At 40.3% G+C, this 25,127-nt stretch overlaps 1 protein-coding gene across 2 annotated transcripts in view; it reads right to left on the bottom strand.

Annotated features, from left to right (window-relative positions):
- Positions 1–24,547, bottom strand: part of SCN11A (sodium voltage-gated channel alpha subunit 11) — a 122,249-nt gene extending 97,702 nt beyond the window's left edge. Inside the window, exons 1-7 of one of the 2 annotated variants that reach the window (XM_010371500.2) lie at positions 24,084–24,547; positions 20,798–20,916; positions 19,421–19,522; positions 7,256–7,384; positions 5,876–5,970; positions 1,445–1,624; positions 320–386 (exon numbers count right to left, since the gene is read on the bottom strand). In XM_010371500.2, coding sequence (XP_010369802.2) covers positions 320–386; positions 1,445–1,624; positions 5,876–5,970; positions 7,256–7,384; positions 19,421–19,522; positions 20,798–20,916; positions 24,084–24,350 — 959 coding nt within the window. In that variant the 5' untranslated portion in view covers positions 24,351–24,547. The remainder of the gene's footprint in view (positions 1–319; positions 387–1,444; positions 1,625–5,875; positions 5,971–7,255; positions 7,385–19,420; positions 19,523–20,797; positions 20,917–24,083) is intronic. The other variant, XM_030938952.1, reaches the window with a different exon arrangement.
- Between the last annotated feature and the right edge of the window lie 580 nt (positions 24,548–25,127).

Consider the following 25,127-nt stretch of genomic DNA (forward strand, 5'->3'; position numbering starts at 1 on the left):
GGCTCTCAGTCATAACATCCCTTCTCAGCTTTGAAAGTCTTGAATACCTACTCCATAAAGTTGAAATATCACTGTTTCAGTAGGTTTCTTACAAGCTTCCAATTTAACATAACTAGGGAGGAAAGCTGCCTTAAACACCAGGAAATGTTTTTTTAATTTAATAACACAAGTCTAAACCTGTTTAGACACATGAAATAATTATATGAGAACTATCATCACTGAGTCCACCAGTCATTAGATAAAGACTATTTGCCACACCATTCTAAAAGGTCTAGAGGTACTCTTCTTGGGAGGAAAATGAAGATTATAAACCTCTTACCTGTTACTCATCCAGATGCCACACATTTTGAATTCAGTCGAATTTTCTTTCTTTTCAAAGCAATGGTCTGAGAGAGGAAAAAGTCATAAATTCAGATTTGAAAAAAAAACAATCGAAAGGAAAGAGAATAGTAAGTATGCAGATTATGCTTGAAAATGGATGTTTCTACATCTTCTAAAATGATTAAAGGAGATGTGTCCAGAGAGAAACTGGGGCCCAAGACCTCTAGAAGGAGCAATAAAAAGGGAGGGAAAAGAAGAAGGAAGGAGAAGTTGGAGAAGGAAGCAGTGACATCACCACCACCACTTTGCCTCTCAGTAAACAATACTGAACCAAAAATCCTCCCTGGGGGAAGCTGGACAGAGACCCATCCCGTGACAGACCTCAAGAGAGTGTAGATGGAGTAGGTGTAGGGTCAACCTCAGCATAGAGAGGGTGGGCATTGAAAGAAGTGTTGTTAGCTGGGCATGGTGACTCACACCTGTAATCCCAGAACTTTGGGAGGCTGAGATGGGCAGATCACGAGGTCAGGAGATAGAGATCATCCTGGCCAAGATAGTGAAGCCCCATCTCTACTAAAAATACAAAAATTAGCTGGGTGTGGAAGCACAGGCCTGTAATCCCAGCTACTCGAGAGGCTGAGGCAGGAGAATCACTTGAACCTGGGAGGCAGAGATTGCAGTGAGGTGAGATTGTGCCACTGCACTCCAGCCTGGTGACAGAGGTAGACTCCATCTAAAAAAAAAAAAAAAAAAAAAAATGTGTCATTGAAGAAATACTTGAGGAGTGGGGCTGGGAAGCTGCTGATTATCGTTGGCCAAATCCAAGCATTCTGAAAACCTCCGCAAATCATTACAAAGAAGTGGGCAGAGATCTAAATGGCAAAGGGATGGGACAGCGTAGAATTGCTCTTGTGGATGTAGTTTCAAGACTTTCCTTCTCCATGGCAACCCAAAGAATGAGGCAATTCTCTAGGAAATACATCTGCCCACAGGAACACCCTGGATGGATGAAGTCCTCCCTTGTTCCTAAGAGACTCTGTAAGGGAGGTGTGAAGGCAGGACAAGTGAGGATAAGGAAAAGTTAACCATGCAAAAACTAAGGAGTGAAAGGTTGGGTATTTACCATGAGCTTCCAGGTTACTGATATTTTTACAGTGCCTCGAGATGCATTTCAGGTTCAGGCTTCCCATGAAGAGCTGCTGACCTACCAGGGCAAAGATGCTGAGGCAAAAGAAGGTGAGGATAATCACATTGACCAGCTTCTTCACAGAGCGCAGCAAGGCCCCCACGATGACCTTCAGACCTGAGAAAGAGGACAAGCATGGGGAGAAGCCCATCCCCCTCAGCCAGACACTCACAAAGGCCAAGGAAGGAGCAACTGAGGTCTCAGAAACTGTCAAATTGCAGGCTGGAACTGGACTCCAGCCTAGCCTATGATTCTGATACCTTTAGTGGTGCTCCAACTCTGTGCCTTGGAAGCTGAGTGTCATCAAAGCAGTCAACAAGTTTGAGACTCAATCTCTCTATTCCTGCCTTATGCCTGCCTCAGTGCTGCTATGAGGAGCAAGCAAGGAGGCTTTGAGTAGAAACATGCCACACGGACTCAAGAAGGCATAGGTTGAGGACAGTTGCAAAGGCACCACCTAAGCTGGGCCCACACTAGAGAATGAGAAAGACCTGTATTTAACATTTAGTAGATACTGTCTACTGTCAAAGTACATGAGTACCATGAAACACAGCTAAATTGTGGGGTATAGGGGATGAAGAAGGAATTTTGTCTAGACCCAAATTATAAGGATATCCTGGGAGGGAAAACTCAGATTACCAGTTAGAATAGGGTGTTTTCTTTTCATTGATTCATTCATTCAAGAAGTATTTATTAAACACCTACTACGTCCATGGCACACTGTTAAGCTGCCAAAGTTACAAAATAAATAATCTTGTGGCAGGCTGGTAGATGTTTAAAACTGGCTCTTCAAATGGGAGGCAGGAGAGCCCTGATCTATGGCGTGCATAGGTTTCCTTGTTTTCTGAATTCTGTGGTCTAGATCCTGATCCCCACTCACCACCATGCTAGATTTCAAGCTACCAACATGATGTCACTGAACAGAGCTGGAAAAAGAAGTCATCTTCAGCAATCCACTGAGTCATGGGCTTTGCTCTCAAGATATCTGGAGAGATAAACTCCCAGATGTGATTGCAATGCATGGAATGACACTAAGTGACAAAATTTCATTTCATCAGTGTAGAGGTGAGAGCCCATGGCAGCGTACAGTGGGAGGCCAAGCCCTCAGTAGATGAGCTTCCCACAAAGTATGACACCAGATAGCAGGAACCTGGAGGCTAAGCTGGGACACTTACTATATCACCAGTTGAAGGTAAACTAGAGGTTACTACAGCATCACCCAAGGCAGATTTTAATCTATAACAAGAGGCTTCTCCAAAGCAAGAAATGTGGATGAGTGATGATTGTGATTCCTGGATCATTTTTTCATAGTCTCATAAAAGATTGTACCTTGCACCCTTACTTCCAAAAAGCATCCAGGCATCTCAGTGCATTTCATTGGCCAAAATAGAGACCATATTCACCTGTGTAGAGATGATGAAGGGGACATGAAAGCTGCTAAATGACTGCCTGAATGTGTATTTACTTACATGAAAATAAAAGGGGCTCAGCTCATGCAGAAAACTCCTAAATCTACCTGGGAAAACAAAGTCCTACTTGAAATGAAGGAGAAGGAGAAGGAGAAGGAGAAGGAGGAGAAGGAGAAGGAGAAGGAGGAGGAGGAGAAGGAGAAGGAGGAGGAGGAGGAGGAGAAGGAAAAGACATAAATTATATATAAAGTGTCCTCTGACTACCAGTTTCTTTATCACTATTCAGTTGCTTTCATGAAGTTTCAAAAAATAACCTACTGCTTCTGTTTGAAAGGACTTTAATTGCCTGGAGTTTAGGTATTGGGGCCATATGGTAGAGATTATGTCTATATCATCAACACAACTAAATAGTTCCCATGTCTTTTTATAGTTTGCCAAAGCCACTGATAGAAGAGAAAAGAAGGGAAGGGGAGAAGGTGGGGGGAAAGGAGTCCAGAGAGGGAGGATAACAAACAGTTTTGTTTGTTTGTTTTAGTAAAGAAAAGGGAGGAAAGGGGGAGGAGAGAAAAAAGGTGTATATAATAACCTTACTTTTAATAAACTGAAATTCATATTCATACCCAACCTTGGCTTCATCACCTGGCTTCCAGGAGACCACCTTTGGTTTCCCTCCTCCTTCACAGGTGCCTGCTGCTCATCTCATTCCCTGTGTTCTCCTCTTCTCCCTTTCATGTTTCAATGCCCTGGGGCTCAGGCCTTGGTCCTCTTCTATTCTCCATCAATGCTCATTCCCTTGGTGATCTCTTCAGATCTTATGGCTTTAAATATCATCTATAGACCCTTGATTCCTGAAATGGTATCTCCAGCTCTGACTTATCCCTGGAATCCCGGACTCATGTACACCTAATTGGCTACTGAATCCTTTCCCTTGGTGGTCTCACAGCCATCTCAAACACAACATGTTCAAAGCTAGCTTGTAATCTGACCCCAAGGCCTGCTCCTCTCACAGCCTTCTCTGTCTCAATCAGTGACATCAGACATAAAAGTCATTTTTGACTCCTCTCGTTTGCTCACACCATGTATACAATTGTTCAGTCAGGAAATGCTATTGTTTCTACCTTCAGATTGACACAGAATCAGATCAGTGTCTACCAACTCCACTACCACTACCTGATCAGAGAGCACCGTCATCCCTTGCTTGGATTACGGTCTCTTGTGTCAGTTTGGGTTTTGAGGAGCAGACATTCTGAGATCAGATGTGCAAGAGATTTGTGGGGGTTGGGAGGATGCCTGTGAAAGATGAGTGCAGGGAGCAGGAGTGGGCAGGGAGAAACTTCAGACTGCAGCTCAGGTTTGACATCTGAGAGAGAGACAAGGGAGGAGGACTGGATAGGAAGAACCTCAGACTGCAGTTCAGCTGTCGGAGTCTCAGCCAGGTCACTGGAGAGTCCCTGAGCCAAAGTTTCCTATTAGAAGAATCCCATATACTTCAGGAATAGGCCAGCACTAGAACCCACACACACTGTGCAGGGCAGGCATGATCTTGACATGTGGATGAATGCAGTGGGGAATCCAGAGAGGTGGAAGCCGGGATCTTTAGTCCACCATGCTCCCTGTAATAGGAGGTCTTCCTGCTTCTCCCATCTTCTCCCCTACATTCCATTCTCCACACAATAGCTCCCATTTCTTCAGAGTGAAGCCTAGATCCTCCCTGTGCCTACAAAACTCCCCTTCAGTTCTTCTTCTTCTTCTTCTTCTTCTTTCTGTTTTTTTTTTACCTTAGGCTGCAGTGCAATGGCACAATCTCAGCTCACTGCGGCCTGCAGCCTGCAGCCTCTCCCTCCCAGGTTCAAGCAATTCTCCTGCTTCAGCCTCTCGAGTAACGGGATTAAATGTACCCACCACCACACCTGACTAATTTTTTTTTTTTTTTTTTTGAGATGGAGTCTTGCTCTTGTTCCCCAGGCCAGAGTGCAATGGGGCAATCTAGGCTTACCGCAACCTCCCTCTCCAGGGTTCAAGTGATTCTCTTGCCTCAACCTCCTGAGTAGCTGGGATTACAGGCATGCACCACCACACCTGGTTACTTTTGCATTTTTAGTAGAGATAGGGTTTATCCATATTGATCAGGCTGGTACCAAACTCCCAACCTCAGATGATCCACCTGCCTCAGCCTTCCAAAGTGTTGGGATTACAGGCGTGAGCCACTGCGCCTGGCCTTAACTTTTGTGTTTTTGTAGAGAGAAGGGTTTACCATAGTGGCCAGACTGGTCTCAAACTCCTGGCCTCAAGTTATCTCCCCACCTTGGTCCTCCCAAAGTGCTAGGATTACTGGCGTGAGTGACTGCATCTGGCCCCCCTTCACTTCTATGATCTCACCTCTACCTGGCCCCTCACTCTCTCCCCTCCAGTCCCATCCTCATCCTTCCTACTCAATCTCTGTGCTGGCTGTTTCCCATGCTCAGAATACTCTTTCCCATATATCTGCTTGTGTCACTCCATTGCCATCTTCAAATCTCTGCCACCTCTCACTTCAATGACAACTATCCTGATCACTCTGTTTAAAACTGCAACCTGCTTCCCCTATACCCTGTGACTTCCCATAGCCTCTATGGTGTCTACTTTTTCTTTATGTTTTCCCTGGCACATAGCACTTGCTCACATGCTACATAATGTACTTATTTATTATAGTTGTTGTTTCGTGTCTGTCTCCCCACCCCCTACCTTGGAAGGTAAAACTCCATGAGTCTGTATCCATTTGCTTACTATTAGATCTCAAGCAGTTAGCACAGTGCCTGGACATATTAGGTGCTCAATAATTATCAGTTGGGCCATCATATACATTTGTAAAGCAGGGTTTGTTTGTTTTTGGTTTACATGATGACATTTTGAAAAAATTTAAATATAAATTAACATTCTTTCTAGATAGGAGCCAGTGTGGGAAGTGAGAGTGACTTACGTGAAACTACTGAAATTGCTTTTAAAGCTCTGAACACACGGAAGGTACGCAGGGACAACACTTTGATGTTGATTCCTGGAATATATGACACAATCCTACAAGACAAAGCACAGGGAAAGCATGGGCTTGCTCAGTCCTACAGCTGCACTGCACATCTCCACAAAAGCCACAAGTAAGCTCAGCCTGGGGCTTGTGACCTCCAAGGTGAAATCGACAGCCTCACCTTTCCAGCCTCACCTTTATCTTAGGATCTGGCATACCACTGTTCTTGATATGAACTGCAGAGGAGGCTGTTCTCAGTTCACCTTCATATGTGGCCACAGATGAAGACTCCTTGAAATAGTCCATGTAGTTGTGGCTAATGAATAATAGAAGTCCTCTCAAATATTTACTGAGTGGCTGACAAGTTCCATGCCCCAAGGCACTTCACTAAAGTCTCCAGCCACTACATGGTCAAGCCTGAATGTGCAGCCAGGCAGTGTAGCTCCAGAGTCACACTCTAAACCACTGTGCTTCACCGCCTTTCAATAACTAAGAGCACACAACCTTTGAACTTCAAATATCAAACTCTGAAATTACTAGCACCTACCTCCAAGTGCTTTTGTGAATATTAAATAGGAAAAAATATGCAAAGTGCTTAACATAATGCCTGGTACAGATTAAATGATGCTAGGTTTACTATTGTTGTGCTGGCAATGTGTCACTGCATTTCTCGTTTTTTCTTTTGCTTACTGCATTTCATCATTCAGATTCCAAATCAGCGTCTTTCCTGCAGGAAGAGCCTCAGCCATCACCTTACACCTTACACCTTACACCATATGTAATAATTAACTCAAACTACAGAACTTCTAGAAGTAAACAGGAGTAAAGCTCTTTGTAACCTTGTAGTAGTCAAAGATTTTTTAGACTGCTTTGATCTTCCTATATCCTCTGACAGCTTAATACATGTATAGCCCCTATCCTGGTACTCATCATACTATATTTTAAGGGTCATTAATTGTCACTCTTCCCCTCTGGACTGTGAGCTTTCATAAGATAGAAAAACATGTCTTTTTTTTTTTTTTTTTTTTTTTTTTTTTTTGTATTTCATTGGCACACTCTGTATCTTGCATAAAGCCTGGCCCATAACAGGCCAGTTTTGGTGAGTAAATGGCTGAAGGAACAAGAACTTGAGTGTTGACCTAGAAATGGGTTTGTGTGTGGAGGCATCTGGTCAATTGGCTGCATGTGCTGTTCAGGGCCAACCAACAAAGCAGTCAGAGCTCTAGGCATTACTAGGGCATACTCAGCCACTCAAATGAATCCACACAGAGCTCTGATGGAAGCAAAGGGGCTTCTTTCCCACCCAAGTCTCTTCAAAAACATCTTTAATATTCTTACGCTATTCCGATGACAATGGAGTCCAGCCAGTTCCATGGATCTCGAAGGAAAGAAAACTCATCCAGAATGAAACCTCTTGCCAGTATTTTAATCAAAGCTTCAAAAATATAAATCCCAGTGAAGACACACCTAAAAGCAAACCATTTACAACAGGAAGAAGCATGATAAACAATATGAAAAGTAAAGAGCCCTTCTATCTTACTGGCCTTGATTTTTTTTTCCATTTCAATGTGACATTTAACATTCTGGTCTTCAGCAAACCAGAGTTCAAAAACGCAAGCTTTTTAAGCAAGTTCTGGTATTTAGAGTTTCAGAGAAACAGGCCTAGAGATAAATTGTGAAACTGCATTTCAAGACCTAGCTTTATGTCCATATTCTTGAGAATAGTTTCAGGTAACATGAGGCCCAAGTACTAGAGGTTGTAGTTTGTCACCACCATTCTAGAGCTGTCACTCTGATGTACAGAAGGAGACAATGGTGACAGGACAATGCAGAGAGTAAATGATAAGCAAATAGCTGAAATTTTTCATACCTGTGTTCAGGGATTGAAAGCTTTAATATTATTAAGATGTTGTACTAGCCAGGGTGATCTACAGATTCAGTGCAATCCTTATCACACTCCCAATGACATTTTTTACAAAAATATATAAATCCATTCTAAAATTCATATGGAATTTCAAGTGACCCCAAATAGCCAAAACAATCTCAAAAAAAAAAAAAAAAAAAAAAAACAAATTATGAGGTCTCACACTTCCTGATACTGAAATTTATTACAAAGCTACAGTAATCAACATAGGTGTGTATCAGTCCATTCTCACACTGCTAACAAAGACATACCTGAGACTGGTAATTTATCATGGAAATAGATTTAGTTGACTCACAGTTCAGTTCAGCATGGTTGGAGAAGGCCTCAGAAAAATTACCATTATGGTAGAAAGGGAAGCAAACATGTCCTTCTTCATATGGCAGCAGGAAGGAGAAGAACAAGAGTGAAGCGAAGGGGAAAGCCCCTAATGAAACCACCAGATCTCATGAGAACTTACTATTACCAGAACAGCATGGGGGAAGCCATCTCCACGACTCAATTATCTCCCACCAGGGCCCTCCCACCACATGTTGGAATTATGGGAACTACAATTCAAGATGAGATTTGGGTGGGACACAGACAAAGCATATCAAGGTGGTACCAGCATAAAGACACATATAGGCCAATGGAATAGAATAGAGAGCCCAGAAGTAAACTTTTGCATATATGGCCAAATTATTTTCCACAAGGGTGACAAGACTATGGAATAGTCTTGGCAATGTCCTTGGAAAAAGGATAGTCTTTTTAACAAATGGTAATGGGAAAACTGAATCTCCACTTGCGAAAAATGAAGTTAGAATCTTTACTTACACCATATAAAAAATTAACTCAATATGGATTAAAGTCCTAAATGTGAAAAACATACAACTCATAGAAGAAAAATTTGGAAGTCATATATCTAACAAGGGGTTAACATCCAGAATATGTAAGTAACTCCTACAACAGAAAAGCAAACACTGCATGTTCTCACTCACTCATAAGTGCGAGTTGAACAATAAGAACACATGGACACAGGGAGGGGAAAAACACACACTGGGGCCTGTTGTGGGGTGGGAGGCAAGGGGAGGAGGAGGATTAGGACAAACGCCTAATGCATGTGGGGCTTAAAACCTAGATAACGGGTTGATGGAGCAGCAAACCACCATGGCACACATACAGCTATGTAACAAACCTGCATGTTCTGCGCATGTATCCCAGAACTTACAGTAAAATAAAATAAAATAAAATAGAATTCTTACAACTCAACAATAAAAAATTAAATGACCTAATTAAAAAATGACCAAAAGATTTGAATAGATATTTCTCCAAAGATGAAATATAAATGGGCAATGAGCATATGAAAAGATGCTCAACATCACTAATCATTAGAAAAATGCAAATCAAAACCACAAAGAGATGACCTCACACCCATTAGGACGGCTACTATTTTTAAAACAAACCTAAAATAACAAGTGTTGATGAAGATGTGGAGAAATTGGAACACTTGTGCACTGTTGATGTGATTGTAAAATGGTGCAATCCCTATGGAAAACAGTATGAAGACTCCTCAAAAATTAACAATAGAACTGCCATATGATCCAGCAAAGCCACTTCTAGGTATATGCATAAAAGAATTGAAAGCAGGTTCTCAAGGACATATTTGCCTACCCATGTTCATAGCAGCACTGTTCACGATAGCCAAGAGGTGGAAGCAACCCAAATGCCCTTTGCCAGATAAGTAGACAATCTTCTAAAAAAAAAAATAGTTTATATCTTTTTTTATATTCCCACGCTGTCAAAAATACTGGGTCTGTACACACACACACACACACACACACACACACACACACGTTTGGGACTGAAACAAGTAATTCAGTCAAACAACCTGTCAGTTCAGAGTAAAATGTGGTATTTACATGTGATGGAATATTAATCAGCCTTAAAAAGGAAGAAAATTTTGTCACATTCTACAACATGTATAAACCTTGAAGTCATTATGCAAGGTGAAACAATTCAGTCACAAAAAGACAAATACTGTGTGATCCACTTATATGAGGCAGGGGCTGAGGGGAAGACTGAAATGGGGAGTTAGTATTTCACGGATATAGAGTTTCGGTTTTGCAAGATGAAAAGAGTTCTGGAGATGAATAATGATAATGTTGTGTAACACTGTGAATGTACTTAATTCCACTGAACTTAAAATAGTTAAGATGGTATCTTTTATGTGATATGTACTTTATCACAATTTTAATAAAAACTGGCCCTTCCTTTTTCTTCCCTGAATCTTCCATCATATGCTATCCTTGCTATGGTTTGAATGTTCCCTCCAAAAGTCATGTTGAAATTTAATTGGCATTATCATGGTATTAAGAGGTGAGACCCTTAGGAGGTAATTAAGCCATGAAGATACTGCCTTTGTGAGGTATTATTGCCAATATCTCAGGAGTGGGTTCCTGATAAAAGGTGAGTTCAGGCCTCTTTGCCCTTGCTCTCTCATGTGCACATTTTTGCCCTTCTGCCTTCTGCCATGGGATAATGCAGAAAGAAGACCCTCACCAGATACAGACTCTTTGATCTTGGACTTCCCAGCCTCCAGAACTGTAAGAAATATATCTGTATTCTTTACAAATTATCCAGTCTGTGGTATTCTGTTATCACAACATAAAATTGTCTAAGACAATTCTCTAATTTATTTACCTTTTTCTCTTCTGCCTCAAAAAAAAAAAAATCTTGTATCTTTTGTTATAATCCCAAGCTGCAAAAACACTGGGTCTGCAAGTGCAAACACATAGACATGCTCACTTGGGACAGAAACAAGCAATTCAGTTAAACAACTTGTCAGTTAGGAGTAGAAGAAGTGGACCTTTTCTGGTAAACTATCCAGCCATAGTAGCCCTGAAAACTAAAGAACAAAGGCCTTGAGGACTTGAAAAACCTCAAAGTAGCCAAGTCCAAGAGCAGAAATGGTCATGAGGCTGCTACAGGCAAGAGCTCCTCCTTGCTTCAGGTTTTTTCTGAGCTGCTCACCTTTTGTGTGACAAATGGGCATATCAGATTAAATAATGTCTGTCCTAAACTATGTGTGTGTGAATGTAGGGTTGCAGGAGGCTGTTAAAAATGTCCTCATGTAAACAGGCATTAAAAGAGTTTAAAAAGGCATTATCTTTTAATATCAATTTTAAATTATAAAGTTATAGGTGCTTTTATAAAAATCTGTAATTGCATATTTGTGGGATTTTTCAAGTCTTCATATAGATCTCAAGCAAATGAGACAGCAGACCATCGCTGCTATTTCGGCCTGACATTCTAGCCTCCCACCTCTTACTTCCACCATTCTCTCTTTTCCAGTTGAAGCCTGACCAATGATGGGACAGGCAGATCAAAATGACATCTGATATGGAATAAAGCCATGCCCATCAGGAGGAAATTACATGCCTCCTTGTATGAAGACATTTTTAACAGCCTCCTTCCACCCCACATTCATGTATCTACTATTCAGAACTGCCAGAGGAGAGCAGCAGCTTTCCCCACCCTTGCTTCCTTCCTCTCTGCTTCCCTATGGCCTAAAAAGGGGTTTTCCTCCCTGCCTTATGGGTATTTTAATAGTGAAAATGGCCTCAGAGCAAATTACCTTCCCCAACAGAGAAAGAAGACTCCTTGCATCTCACCACAAAGGCTAGGCAGGGCAAACTGCTGCTGTGGAAACAATGCACTCTCCTGATCTGTCTCCTCCATAGGTCCTACCCTCCTGATCAAAAAGGCTTCCAGGGAAGCTGCAGTAAGCAACGAGTAGCAGCACCCGCACTCAGTTAGCACCTCATGCAACAGCCAAATCTCCAAAGAGGAGACCATGTTTCCCAGGGACACTGCCAGGATGGCATCTATTCCTGGGGCTACCTGTGCCCTCCTCAAGGCATAGCCCCTCCGCTGGCCAGACTTAACCAGGTTCTAGATTCCACCCAGCAACAGAGACAGATGGTCCCTACAAAGACACCACCTAGGAGGGAGAAGAATTCTCCAGAGACAAATAGACCAAATCAGAACTTATAGTCAAAGAAAGGGCAGTTTTCAAAGTCTGACCTCTAACCAGTGTCCCAGAAACCACTAGAGCCAAGTAAATTAGAATAGATGTGAATATGATTTAGAGAACACTTCTAGGAAAAAAAGTACGGGTGGAAGTGACTGGAGACTGCCTTCCCAAATTCCCATTTAAAATCTGTGAAAACATTTGAAAATAAAAACATGTTCTAAAGAAGCATGATGAGAATGAGCATCACCCAGATTCTGGGAGGAAAGCCTCTCAGGGTCATTAGTCCATCTTTCCCTGGAGCATCCAACCTTGCTCACATAGCCCCTTTCCTGATGATGTTATATTCCCTAATAAGTGCCTGCAAGGTCTGGGAGTCCCCAGTCCTACTCCCCACCAGAGGCACAAACAGCTGCTAGTCAGCTTTCACCGTCATACCTCTAGCAGGAGTGATTTTTTGCCTGTGTGCCCAAGTCCCTCAAGCCTTAGAAACAGTGAGTCATTGTCCAGTCATTTTAGAAATATGAGCTAAGCCATTCCATTCACAAGAAGCTTCTTATATTTGCCTGAACCTGAGTGAGTCTCTTTGAATTACTAGAGGATCTGAAAGGAAATGTATAGCTCAAGCGTAACTAATGTGGGAGATGTAGTACAATACTTGCAACTTGCCAAGTCAGATACCACAAATGTTACTATAAACATCCTTAAGGAAGAATCTGCAAGAAACTGAACCAAAGAGGAAGGGAAAATAAGAATACAAAAGACATTTAGAAAATATTAAAAATTGAAATGCCACATATTAAAACCTGTAAGACAGAGACAAAGCTGTACCCCAAGCATTGTCCCTATAAATACTTTTATTATTTACAACAAGAAGGAAAATACATGTACTAAATATTCAAATTCATATTTTAGAATACGTTATGTCCTATTGAATGTATAAGGAAGAAAATAAAAGAAAGTAGAGGGAAAAATATTATACGCACACACAGACACACACACACACATATATATATATATATTTTTTGAGATAGAGTTTCACTCTTGTTGCCCAGGCTGGAGCGCAATGGCATGAACTCGGCTCTCCGCAAACTTTGCCTCCCAGGTTCAAGTGATTCTCCTGCCTCAGCCTCCCGAGTAGCTGGGATTACAGGCATGTGCCACCACGCCTGGCTAATTTTGTATTTTTAGTAGAGATGGGGTTTCTCCATGTTGGTCAGGCTGGTCTCGAACTCCCAACCTCAGGTTATCTGCCTGCCTCAGGCCTCCCAAAGCTCTGGGATTATAGATGGTGAGCCACGGTGCCCGGCCAAAAATATTATATTTTTAAATAGAATTTAAGGCCAGGTGCCGTGGCTCACGCCTGTAATCGCAGCACTTTGGGAGGCTGAGGCAGGCAGATCACCTGAGTCCAGGAGTTCAAGACCTGGGCAACATGGCAAAACCCCGTCTCTACTAAAAATACAAAAATTAGCCAGACGTGGCAGTGCATGTCTGTAATCTCAGTCACTTGGGAGGCTGAGACACAAGAATCGCCTGAATCCAGGAGGCGAAGCTTGCAGTAAGTGGAGATTGCTCCACTGCACTCCAGCCTGGGCAAGAAAGTGAGATTCTGTCTCAAAAAAAAAATAATAAAATAAAAATAGAATTTAATGCATAAACAGAATTTAAGATATAGTTTTAGAAAAACAGAATCTAAGACAAATAGAATTTAAGACATAGTTTTAGAAAAACTATAGAATAGTTTTTAAAATAGAATTTAAGACATACTTTAAAAAAACATAAACATAGGCAAACCTCTGGCAAATCTAAGCACAGAAAAAAGAAAACATATGAACAAAATGATAAATGAGAAGAAGAATATAGCAAAATATTCAGAGAAATTTTAAAACTGAAAAAGATTACCAACGAAAGATGCAAAAGCTATTAATAAATGAATTCCTTCCCATTTCACTAATTCCTTATATCCCTCTCCAAAAGATTTGCAGATATAAATCGCTTTACTGGATAATTCTCTCTTTCTTTCTCTCAGAATGCCTCGTTTCCATGCTATTAAAAACATTTCAAGCTTGGCATGGTGGCTCATGCCTGTAATCCCAGCACTTTGGGAGGCCGAGGTGGGTGGATCATCTGAGGTCGAGAGTTAGAGACCAGCCTGACCAACATGGAGAAACCCTGTCTCTACTAAAAATACAAAAGTAGCCAGGTGTGGTGGTGCATGCCTGTAATCCCAGCTACTCCGGAGGCTGAGTCAGGAGAATTGCTTGAACCCGGGAGGAGGAGGTTGCGGTGAGCCGAGATCGCACCATTGCACTCCAGCCTGAGCGACAAGAGCGAAAATCCATCTCAAAAAGAAAAAAAATTTTCAATACATGAGAAAGATGGGGAGCCATACGAGTCATCAAGAGAGTAAACAAATGCTGACAACAAATTTTATCAAAGATAGCACAAAATTGTATATATATATAAAATATTGATATGTATAATACTGATGTACATACATATATACATATAGTTTTATATAACAAGGCAACTAGTTACAAGGTATAATGAAAGAAAAGACCACATTTATAATGGCAACAAAAAACAGTAAAATTCACAAACAAATTTAGCAAGAATTGTGAAGATCTGTATGAAGAAAGTTTTAAAGCAATTAGAGGAACACGAAAGAAGATTTTAACAAATAAAAAATATGTCATGTTCTCAATGAATTCCAACCTCATAAAGATGTCAGTTTCCTCCAGGTTCATTTGTAAATCCTTTCATCATGTCAATAAAACCAGCCAAGTTGACTATAAAATTTACATGAAAAAATAAACCAACAAGAACCATAAAAATTCTCAAAAGGAACCTCTAGCACTCCTGAACATTACAATATTAGACAATCTTGATAGTTAAAAAGTGTGGTTCTGGCATATGAAAATGAAGACCAATGGAAGAGAAAAGAAAGTCCAGAAATAGGTCTGAATACCTAAGTAACATTTCACATTAGAGGATAGGAGGTGGACTATTTAACAAATGGTGTTGGGACAGATGGATAGACATCTGGGACTGGAAATATGAAGTCAGATCTATTTATGACACCCTACCCTTGAATGAATTCCAAATTATTCAAGGATTTAAATTTTTAAAAAAGGAAACTATAAAAGCACTATAAGAAAATATGAGAGAGTCCTTTTATAACTTAAGGCTAGAGAAAGTATTTCTAACTATAAATCAAAATCCACAAGCATAGAGGAAAGTTTGTTAAATTTAACATAGGAAAGGAAAAAAATAAATAAGCAAAATTAAGAGACCATTAATGCCTGCTTCAATTGTGATAAGACATGAGGTGGTTGGGCAAACCCTCCCACAGATAATGAGTATTAAACTGGAAAAATATATATATAAGGACAACTATTTGAAGGCCCTGCAAGGTGAACAAAAGGAGGCAGAAACTGGGGCAGATGTTCCTCTTAAAAGAAGGTACCTGCAATGCATAAGAATTATAAAAATGTTTAACGTTTTGGTATGAGAGTGTTTTCCAACTTCCCCACTCCCACCCCAATACTAGCAAACAGCTGCAGTCCTGAAGATTTAAGGTGGCTGAGGGTGGAGTTCAGAGCTGGCAGAGCAGCTGGAAATTTAGGGAGGAAATCCTGGAAGCAAGCAAGAGAGAGCTAAGCAACAGGGGGCAGAAAACATGGAAATGACATACTTAAAGTGCTAGAAAAACAAATTGTCGAGCACTAAATCTATATACAATGAAACTCTACTTCAAAAATGAGTATGAAATAAGGACATTTTCAGATCAATATAAACTGAGAATGTGTTGCCAACAAAAATGAACCACAAGAAATATTAAAGGAAGTTGTTCAGGCTAAAAAGAAATAATACCAAAAGATAACTTGGACCTACAGGGAAAAAAAAATGTCTTTAAAAGGCATGTGCCCATTTAAAGCAAAAATGATAAACCGTATTGTTGGGTTTATTGTGTACATTAATATAAATACGACAAAAAACAAACAGGACTAAACTGTGGCATGGTTTCTGTTTTACTTGAAGGAATTCAACATTAACTCTATTTTGCCCATTTAAAAATGCCTAATTTAATCTCTGAAGAAACCACTAAAAAATGCAAGTAAGTAAAGCTAAAAGGCCAGTAGGGGATTAAAAGGAAATACTAAATATACTTGATTGACACAAAAGGAAGCAGGAATGGGGAAATAATGGAGTAGCAAAGGAATAACAACAATGACAAAAAAAAAAAGAGAGAGATAAATAGAAAACCAATAGAAAAATAGCAGAGCAAAATTCAATTATATAACTATATTAAATGTAAATGAACTTTAGTCCATCACAAGTCTGCAACTGGATTGATAGACTGCATAAAAAGCAAAAACCAACTATATGTTGTTTACAAGATATCTGCTACAAATACAAAGATACAAAAGGGTTGAGAGTAAAAGGATGGAAAAAGATATACCACGCAAACAAAGAGCATAAGAAAGCTGGAGTAGCTATATTAATATTAGACAAAACAAATATTTAAATGAGTATTATTAGAGACAAAGAAGACATTCCATAATAATAAAAGAATGAATACATCCAGAGGATAATAATAATCATAAATATGTATGTACCTGATAATAGTGCTTCAAAATACACGAAGCCAAATTTGACAAAAAGAGAGAAAGAATAGACAAATTCACAATCATAGATAGAGATTTCAAGCCTCTCTTTCAGTAATTCACAAAAACGCTAGGTAAAACTCAGTACAGGTACAAAAGATCTAAATGACACTATCAACCACCTTAACTTAACTGACCTTTTAAGGAGTATTTAAGAATGTGGCAGAATCCACATTCTTTCCAAGTGCATGTGACATACTTCCCAAGACAGACTATAAAAGATGTTTCTCTTTATTTCAAGAGATTGAAATTTTACAGAGTATATTCTCTGACCATAACTGAACTGAAGTTAGATGATAATTGGACAACCAGAAAACAACTAGAAAAGCATAAAATATTTGGAAATATTTAAAAACACACTTCTAAATGACATACGGGACAAAGAATAAATCATGAGAAAATATAGGGAATATTTTGAACCAAAAGGTAATGAAAACACAGTGTATTGACATCTGTGGAATGCAGCTAAAGCAGTTCTTGGACAGAAATGTATAGCTTTATACAATTGTATAAGAAGAAAAATCTAAAACCAACTATTTAAACTTCCAACTTAAGAAGCTAGAAATAGAACAGCAAATTAAAATCAAAGCAAATTGAGTGAAAAAATTAATAAAGACTTTGAAACTTTCATATGTTGCTGGTATGAATGTAAAATTATGCTGTCAATTTGAAAAAGGTTTAGCAGTTTCTTAGAAAGTTACATATATACTTATCACAGGGCCTAGCAATTACACACCTAGGTATTTATCCCAGAGAAACGCAAAAATATATCCACAAAAGATTTTTATACAGAAATGTTCACAGCAACTTTATTCATAATAGCCCTAAACTGACAACAACACGAATGTACAGCAATAGATAAATGGGAAAACAAAATGTGGTATATCCATTCAATGGACTCCAACTCAGCAACAAAAACAAGAAAAAATGTAGAAATATACACAACAACATAGATGCATCTCAAAGCATTATGCTAAATGAAAGAAACCAGATACAAAAATATGGTATCATACATACCATATGAAAAGTATATGAAATTCTTAAAAAAGGCAAAACAAGTCCTGAATGACAGAAATGAGATCAATGTTTGCCTGGGGTTGGGAGTGGGGGTTGGGGATAAACTGCAAAGAGGCATGAGACATTTTGGGGGGTAATTGAAATGTTCTATATATTGATTGCAGTGGTTTATATTGCATAATTAAATAGGAGTTAGAAAAAAATGGTCTCATTTATTCAATTTGCATTCAATGTGTTCCTGAAAGATTAAAGCAGCAAATATGTTAAACTAGAAAAACTGGAACTTTTGATAAGAAAATATTTATACAAATATAGAACTTCTAAGTTAAAAAACTAATTTGTATGTCTGAAAAGCCAATACAAATGATAAAAAATTAACATTTCAGTTATACAGAGAACTCACTCAAACTGATTAGAAAAGAAATAAAAATGATACAGAAACAAAGATGGAAACACACAATTCAGAAACGAAAACATCAAAAGAGTCTAAATCAAATATTTCATATTGTCATCCACATATGGGAACTGAAAAAGTGGATCACATGGAGGTAGAGAGTGGAATGGTGGTTACCAGAGATGGAGAAAAATTGGGCGAGAGGTGGGTAATGAAAAGAAGTTGATTAATGAGTACAAAAAACAGATAGAAGGAATAAATTCTAGTACTCAATAGCACAGTAGGGTGACTATTTAGTTAACAATAATTTATTGCATATATCAAAAGAGCTAGAACAGAAGATTTGAAATGTTTCCAATACAAGGAAATAATTAATGTCCAATTGGGATTGATATCCCAATTACCCTGTGAGCGATCATTACACAGTGTATGCATGTATCAAAATATCACATGTACCCTATAAATGTGTACAATTATTATGTGTCAATTAAAATTTTCTTAAGTCTAACCCATCTGGAAATTAAAGAAATGCAAATATTTTAACTCCATAAATTAGAGAGGAAAAAATTTAATGCTAGCAAGAATGTGATATAATTGGTTATTACAATACACTGCTGATGGCAGAGAAAACTGATACAAACTTTTTGGAAAATATTTTGTGTATATATATTATTAAAAGCATTAAAATGTACCTTTTTATCTAGAAAATCCATTTCTAAGAGAATATCTCAAGAAAATAATAATTTAAGAATAGGGCTGGGTGCAGTGGCCCACGTCTGTAATCCCAACACTTTGCAAGGTTGAGGCGAGCAGATCACCTGAGGTAGGAGTTTGAGGCCAGCCTGGCCAATATGGTGAAATCCTGTCTCTACTAAAAATACAAAAGAATTAGCTGGGTGTGGAGGCAGGCGCCTGTAATCTCAGCTACTTGGGAGGGTAAGGCCGGAGAATCACTTGAACCTGGGAGGCAGAGGTTGCAGTGAGCTGAGATAGAACCATTGCACTCCGGCCTGGGCAACAAGAGCGAAACCCTGTCTCAAAAAATAAAAAAAAAAAATTTATACTAAAAAAGAATAGCTTATTTTTGGCATGGTGAATTGGCATAAAAATGTTTTACAAACAAAAACAAAGAATAAATAAATACATAAATGTAGCTTTACGCAAAAAAAATTTTTATGACAATGTTATAATCTACTAAAATGCTACAGTGGGTAAGTACATTATGGTTTATTCACCTATAAAATATTATATAACCATCAAAATGGATACCTATAAAACTTATGTAAACACAAAGAAAACCACTTAAAATGTGAACATATGATGGCTGTTTATCACAAATTGTTAAAAAAAAAGGACAAAAATAAAACTGATTCTGCCAACATGTGTGTTAGAATTATCAGCGACTTTTTCTTTCCCTCCAGTGTAATCATTAACTGTCTTACGTATATTTGTTTAAAAACTTAGGACAGGTGAGTGAAGGAAAAATACTTACTCTGCAATGTCAGTATTGTTGCTGTTGCTGTTTTTAGCACGCCCTGTAGCCATGAACACGCAGTTGATGATAACAGTGCCGATTATGAACATGCTGAACAATGTGGCCAGCATCCATTAAGGCAGATATGTTGTAGGATGGCATGAACCATTAGCTATTGGGTAAGACTGGGGGTACCCCTGCTGGTCCCCTTTTCTGCAGGTGCATCTATCTTCTGACTGTGAGTATTGACTGAGAACAATTCACAACTGTCCCCTCCTGTGGAGAATTGTCCCCTGCTGAATGGCAGCCTTCTCACTTGGAGAGCTACACACCCCCTTCCACATGTCTGACTGACACAGGCCCTTGCTTCAAAGTGGGACAATTCTGTGGTGCAATTCATGCTCCAGAGTTCCTCGTGGGATCAGGATGAAGCTGACTCAGCTGAGACTATATCCTTGCTTGGCTCTTTGTTTCCCCCTCTTCTGCTTCCCTTTCTCCTTCTCCAGAAAGCACTCCTCTGTTAAATCACTTAAATAAGAATGCCTATATCAGGCTCTGCTTCTAGGGAACCAAACCCAAATAGTTATTCATTGCCATTCTCCTCAATATTTTACTAAATCTACCAACCCATATCTTTTTCTCATTCACCTGTCTAAAACTTCCTAGTGTCTCCCCCAACCCTTGCATACATCAGAAATGCTTAATAATTCCTACCTGCCTTTACGCTTTAAGACTGACATTGCAAACCCTAAGTTTTAAGAGCCTGAAAAGGCATATAAATGGGTAAAATGGGCTGGTGTTCAGCCACAAGAGGGGTGCAGAGGTGATGAGACAGAACTTACATGCCCCCTCCAAAGAGGCAGCAATTTCTTACTCTACCGATTTTTGCCAGGTATTAACAGAAATGTGAACCTACTCTTGCCAGTTTCCATCTTTCAAGAAAAGCTGGAAATCTGGAGTATTCACATTAGAAAGTGTTTTTTAAAGTTTTAAGTACTGTGTAGGTCCAACACAACACATTATCAACTCAATATGGTGCACAGGTTGCCAGCTTAGAACTCTTTACATGTCAGCTTAGATGTGCCTTCCTCTAAGAAGCCATCCTTGATGCCTCTAAAGCAGAGCAGTGCCTCTCCCTGCTACCACTTTCACACTACCCATCTCACTAAAGAAATTGCCTTCCTTTTAGTCCATGCTCTTCTGAGGCCATAGGACCCCAGAGAAGGAGATGACGTCTTGCTCACATCCAGCACAGTCCCTGCCTGAGCAGTAGGCATTCAGCCAGTATTTGTAGAAAGAATTAGTTATTCGCTTCCATTCAATAACATGAACACTGTGGGGTACATGTGCTTTTCAAATGATCTGGACTTAGTAAAAGGTGCAATGAAAGGATATGAATGGACTGAGACTCTAATGGCTAAACTTCTGATTGAATTGAAAGGCCCAAAAATGAACAAGGCATGCTTGGCACTGAAGCGGTAGATTGTCCTCTTTTTGTTTAACACCATAAATGTCTGCAAAACAAAACAAAACAAGAAAACACACACATACACAACAGGAATTAAATGCAGTGACAAAGCAATATTTATCATGAATTCATTCAGAGAAAATTATAATGTAACTGTTGGGTTGTGGAATATTTATCCAATGGGATACTCCAGAGGAATCAGAGATGGAAAACATGGGACTTGAAAATACCAAAATTAGGAGTATAGAGTAATAACTGGGGAAAACAAAACCCTTAATATTGTACTCCATGGTATGTATCAATGGGGAAAGGGACTAGGAGAGAACTTGAAGAGACAGAAATTGAGCTTGGACATTTAGATTCAGCAGATTATTTTAAATTATTTTGATTATTAATGAAAACTTTGTAAAGAATCTTAGAATAGTAAGTGACCTAAAGGGTCCATGTTTGCTACCTCAGGTCTGAGAAGCACTGTGTGAAATAACCAGTCAATTCTAACCTTGATGATCTTCAAGAAAAAAGTCACCAAGTTTCCTGGATTTGCTCTTTCTTTACCTCTATGGACATAGGGGCAAATCTGCCCATGGTCCTTAACCAGCAGGAGAGGTGGGCATTGCCCCTACAGAAGGCATTTGGAAATGTGTGTGGGTATTTTTGGTTGTCTGCTGTAATGACTATGGGCTCTACTGGCCTTTATTGGGAAGACTCAGGGATGCCAAACAGGACAGACTTGCCAGTGGTACACTATGACCCCCCAAGGTGTCCAATGGAGTCCCATTGAAGAACACTGAACCTCTGCCCATTTTCTCCTAGCATGACTCCCTGGGCACTGGGAATGAAGCAGCCCCTGGACAACAACCTGTCACTAACAGGCTTCTAACATCCACCTCCAGACCTCCCTCTTTCCATTTAACTGTTATCTAGCTGTCCCCATATCTGTCCCCATGGCTGTCAGTTACAAAAGCCTTCAGAAAGTAAGTCATTCATTTCTCTCCAACTCATGACTCCTTTCAGATTTGCAAAAAGTACTACTTGGCCATGTAATACAGCATGTTCTCGGGCAAGAGAAACAGACCTCGGCACCCAGGCCCAACAGTCAGCACTGTGAGTGCTACCTTGGCTCAGGTGCCAGAATGTCAGCCACTGCCAACCATCAACCTTCCTTTAATGAGTTGCTGGGATTGACTGGTCTGATGGTCATCTGGCTGCAGAGAAAACTGTGCTAGGATATTTTTCTTTGCCCCCATAATAATGAAATGAGCCACAGGGTTTTTTTTTTAAATTTGAGCCAGGAGCCCAAGACCTGCTTTGGAAATTCTGTGCCTTTCCTTTGAACAGACAGACAATTTTAGGGCAGAAACAAACCTCTCTTTGAGGTAAGTCACCCCACATTAATAAGTAGGTACAATATGGCTCTCTTTCTGTGCCCTTTGATTTTGACGTTTTATTGATGCCTCTTCTTACTGCTTTAAATATTTTAACTAATGGTGTATTTAACTGCATGTGCCAGGGTTTTAATGATTAAAATGATAGGTACTAGCTCCTCCTGCCTGCTTGCTGACACTTCTCTACTTCTTTCCCCTGTTGCTCTTCAAAATGAGGCTTCTAAAGAGAAGTAGCCTGTGACGATAAAAAGCACCCTTGGGTTTGCATCCTAGTTCCACCACTCAGGCTGCTTGACCTGGCTTAAGCCGCTTTCCCAGCTGGGCTCTGGTTTCCTCATCTGTGAGGTAGAGTGCTAATCATGATCACACACACCTCACATGACTGCTGAGGGCGCTGATCATGTGAGATCATGGGTGTGCAGAGCTCTAAACAGATATCATGTCTTCTGATTTAAAGGGAGGACCCAGGCTGAGAAGTGGTGGTCCTAGAATTACCACTCAGGCTGGAATAGTCCTGTTCTCCCAGTACTGTCAGCTGCACACCAAACTGCTGCCTGACTCAGGGGTCTCTTCTCCAGCATTGAGGCAGAAGGAGACCTCTACAGTTAACTCACCTCCAACAACTACACCTCCAAGAAGACCCTGGAATCCTGGGGCATCAGAAAAAGGAGAAATATTGGAGTGTTTTTGCTCCTTCACTTCTTTCCCTTGCTTGTCCTTCCTACTTATACTCTGCTTTCCTCTGTACATGTGGTCCTCATTTGGCCTGACGACCCTAAGTCTGTCCCAATTGAAGGACATGCAAATCAGGCAATCTTTGTTTGAAAGATCAGTTTCTTATGGATGCCAGCCAAAGATGCTCTCAGCATCCCATATTTTCTTGGGCTTCCCCAAAGCTCCCAGCCTCCTAGGCCTCTAACCTCAGTATGGCAAGGTGGTGTTTCCAACCCCTGCTGGATCACACTGCGAAGTGATGATGGCAAAATCTTCTGAGCCTTTCCTGAAAGGAACAAGTGTGCTCACAGCCTCAGGCTCTAAAACAGTCACGTGGGAGCTAAAAGTTTACATTTCCTCACTCAGGAGCCCCTTCAAGAAACCTTTACCTTTACTAGACTTTTCCTGCAAGAACTGCATCCAGGCAGATAAAATAGCAAGGCTTTCACATATTTGCATTGAGTTTACATACAATCTGCATGTGCCCACTTGGTTACCATTTTCTTAGGTTTCATTTACTGAGCTCCTACTATGCATCCAGTGTTGGTTTGAACCCTATCAGTCTCATTTAATAGCCTAGAAAGCCTATTATCCAAGAGTTTTTAAGGTACAATCTTGTCACTAAAATGAGCATTTCTGGACCATGATATTAATCCTTTGTATCAGTGTAATGCATTACAGTGATAAAGTGCTTTCCCAGCATGTCTATGCTTTCAGGTAGGAACATCAGGCATTATTTCTGTTACACAGATTTTCAAAGTGAAGATTTGTAAAGTGACTTGCCCAGAGTCATAAAGCCAATCACTTGAAATGGCCTGTACTTAACTTCTGGGACTACTAGTCCAGTCCTCTTTCCAGACTTCATTTTGTGTTTTCTCTGTTTTCCTTTTATCCTTCTCTAGTCCCTCATCCTCATCTTCTCCTCTAATACACGCATTGCAGAGAAAAAATGAGGACTGAAAGGGGTTTTCAGGACTATCAAGGCAATGCCAGGGCATGACAGCAAAGAAAAGGCACAGCCTGCCTGCTATAAACTCCAAGAGTGGTGTTTGGAGAACCCATAACACCAGTTATAACTGCATGGTTAGAACACCCCCATCTCCTCATGAAGTACCTTATGATTTCTGTAGAATGGGTCCAAGTCTTCCAGGGGCTTTCCTATGAGCTCACGAGGAATGTCGCCATAGAGATTGGGCAACTTCCTGGAGGCCTTTAGGTCAAGCTGAGGCCGAGGATGGGGTACTTCTCCTGTCTGGTCTTTAGACTTATCTTTCTCCTTTTGGATGGCAATCCGCTTCTCAATTGCAGCCAGAGAGTCAGAAGTGAAGGGGCGAAAATTCCGCTCATCTGGAAAGATTACTGGGTAGCATCTGTCATCCATCTTCACCTTCAGGACAGAGACAAGCCACAGATCCTCAGAAAGGCCTCAGGAGGCAGGAATAAAACAGCTTGCCCTAGGACTCCACTCTTAAAGGAGGATGTCATAAGGATCTACAAGAGCTGAGCTGAGGTCAGGGGCCTTGCAAGCTGATTGGCTGTGAAGATCAGAAGAGATGACCACCACTGTGGGTATAGCAGAAACTTTTGGCACAGACAAAACCAAAGCAGGGCATTATTCCTGGAGGACCTGGCAAGAGGTGGAAAGTTGAGTTTAGGAACAAGTGAGCAGAAGAAGCCCCATCTCTAAAACTGAAACCCAGACATTAAGCAAAACAATAAGGCTGAGCAGGCTGAACTGCTGAAGTGGCACCTGCAAGTAGCAGGTGAGTGACCACCATGGCCCAAACAAGAGGAAAAGGAATAGGGGATTGACTGGGCCATGGGTATGGGTTGCAAAAGCAAAGCTGTAAGTGCATGGGTTTTTTCTCACATCCAGTCAGTAAAGTTCTTAAAATGTGATAAAATGGGAACAGAAGAGCCATAAACATAGGCATGAACTGCGACCCCGTGCCAGCTCTCTCACTTCTAGGACTCTGACCCTAAGAAAGCGGAAAGGGTTTGCTAACAGGGTTACTCTACCACAGGATAATAGCTTCTTTGAGGACTTTCTCTACAGCCCTAAGGTTCAAGCTAAACACTTAAAAGAAGCAGTAGTGTTCAGGTTAAATGCCTATATTCCCCATGCCAGGCATCCTCTTTCTTTCTTATTTACTGAATG

The sequence above is a fragment of the Rhinopithecus roxellana genome, chromosome 1 (genome assembly GCF_007565055.1).
Source record: "Rhinopithecus roxellana isolate Shanxi Qingling chromosome 1, ASM756505v1, whole genome shotgun sequence".
Taxonomy (NCBI): domain Eukaryota; kingdom Metazoa; phylum Chordata; class Mammalia; order Primates; family Cercopithecidae; genus Rhinopithecus; species Rhinopithecus roxellana.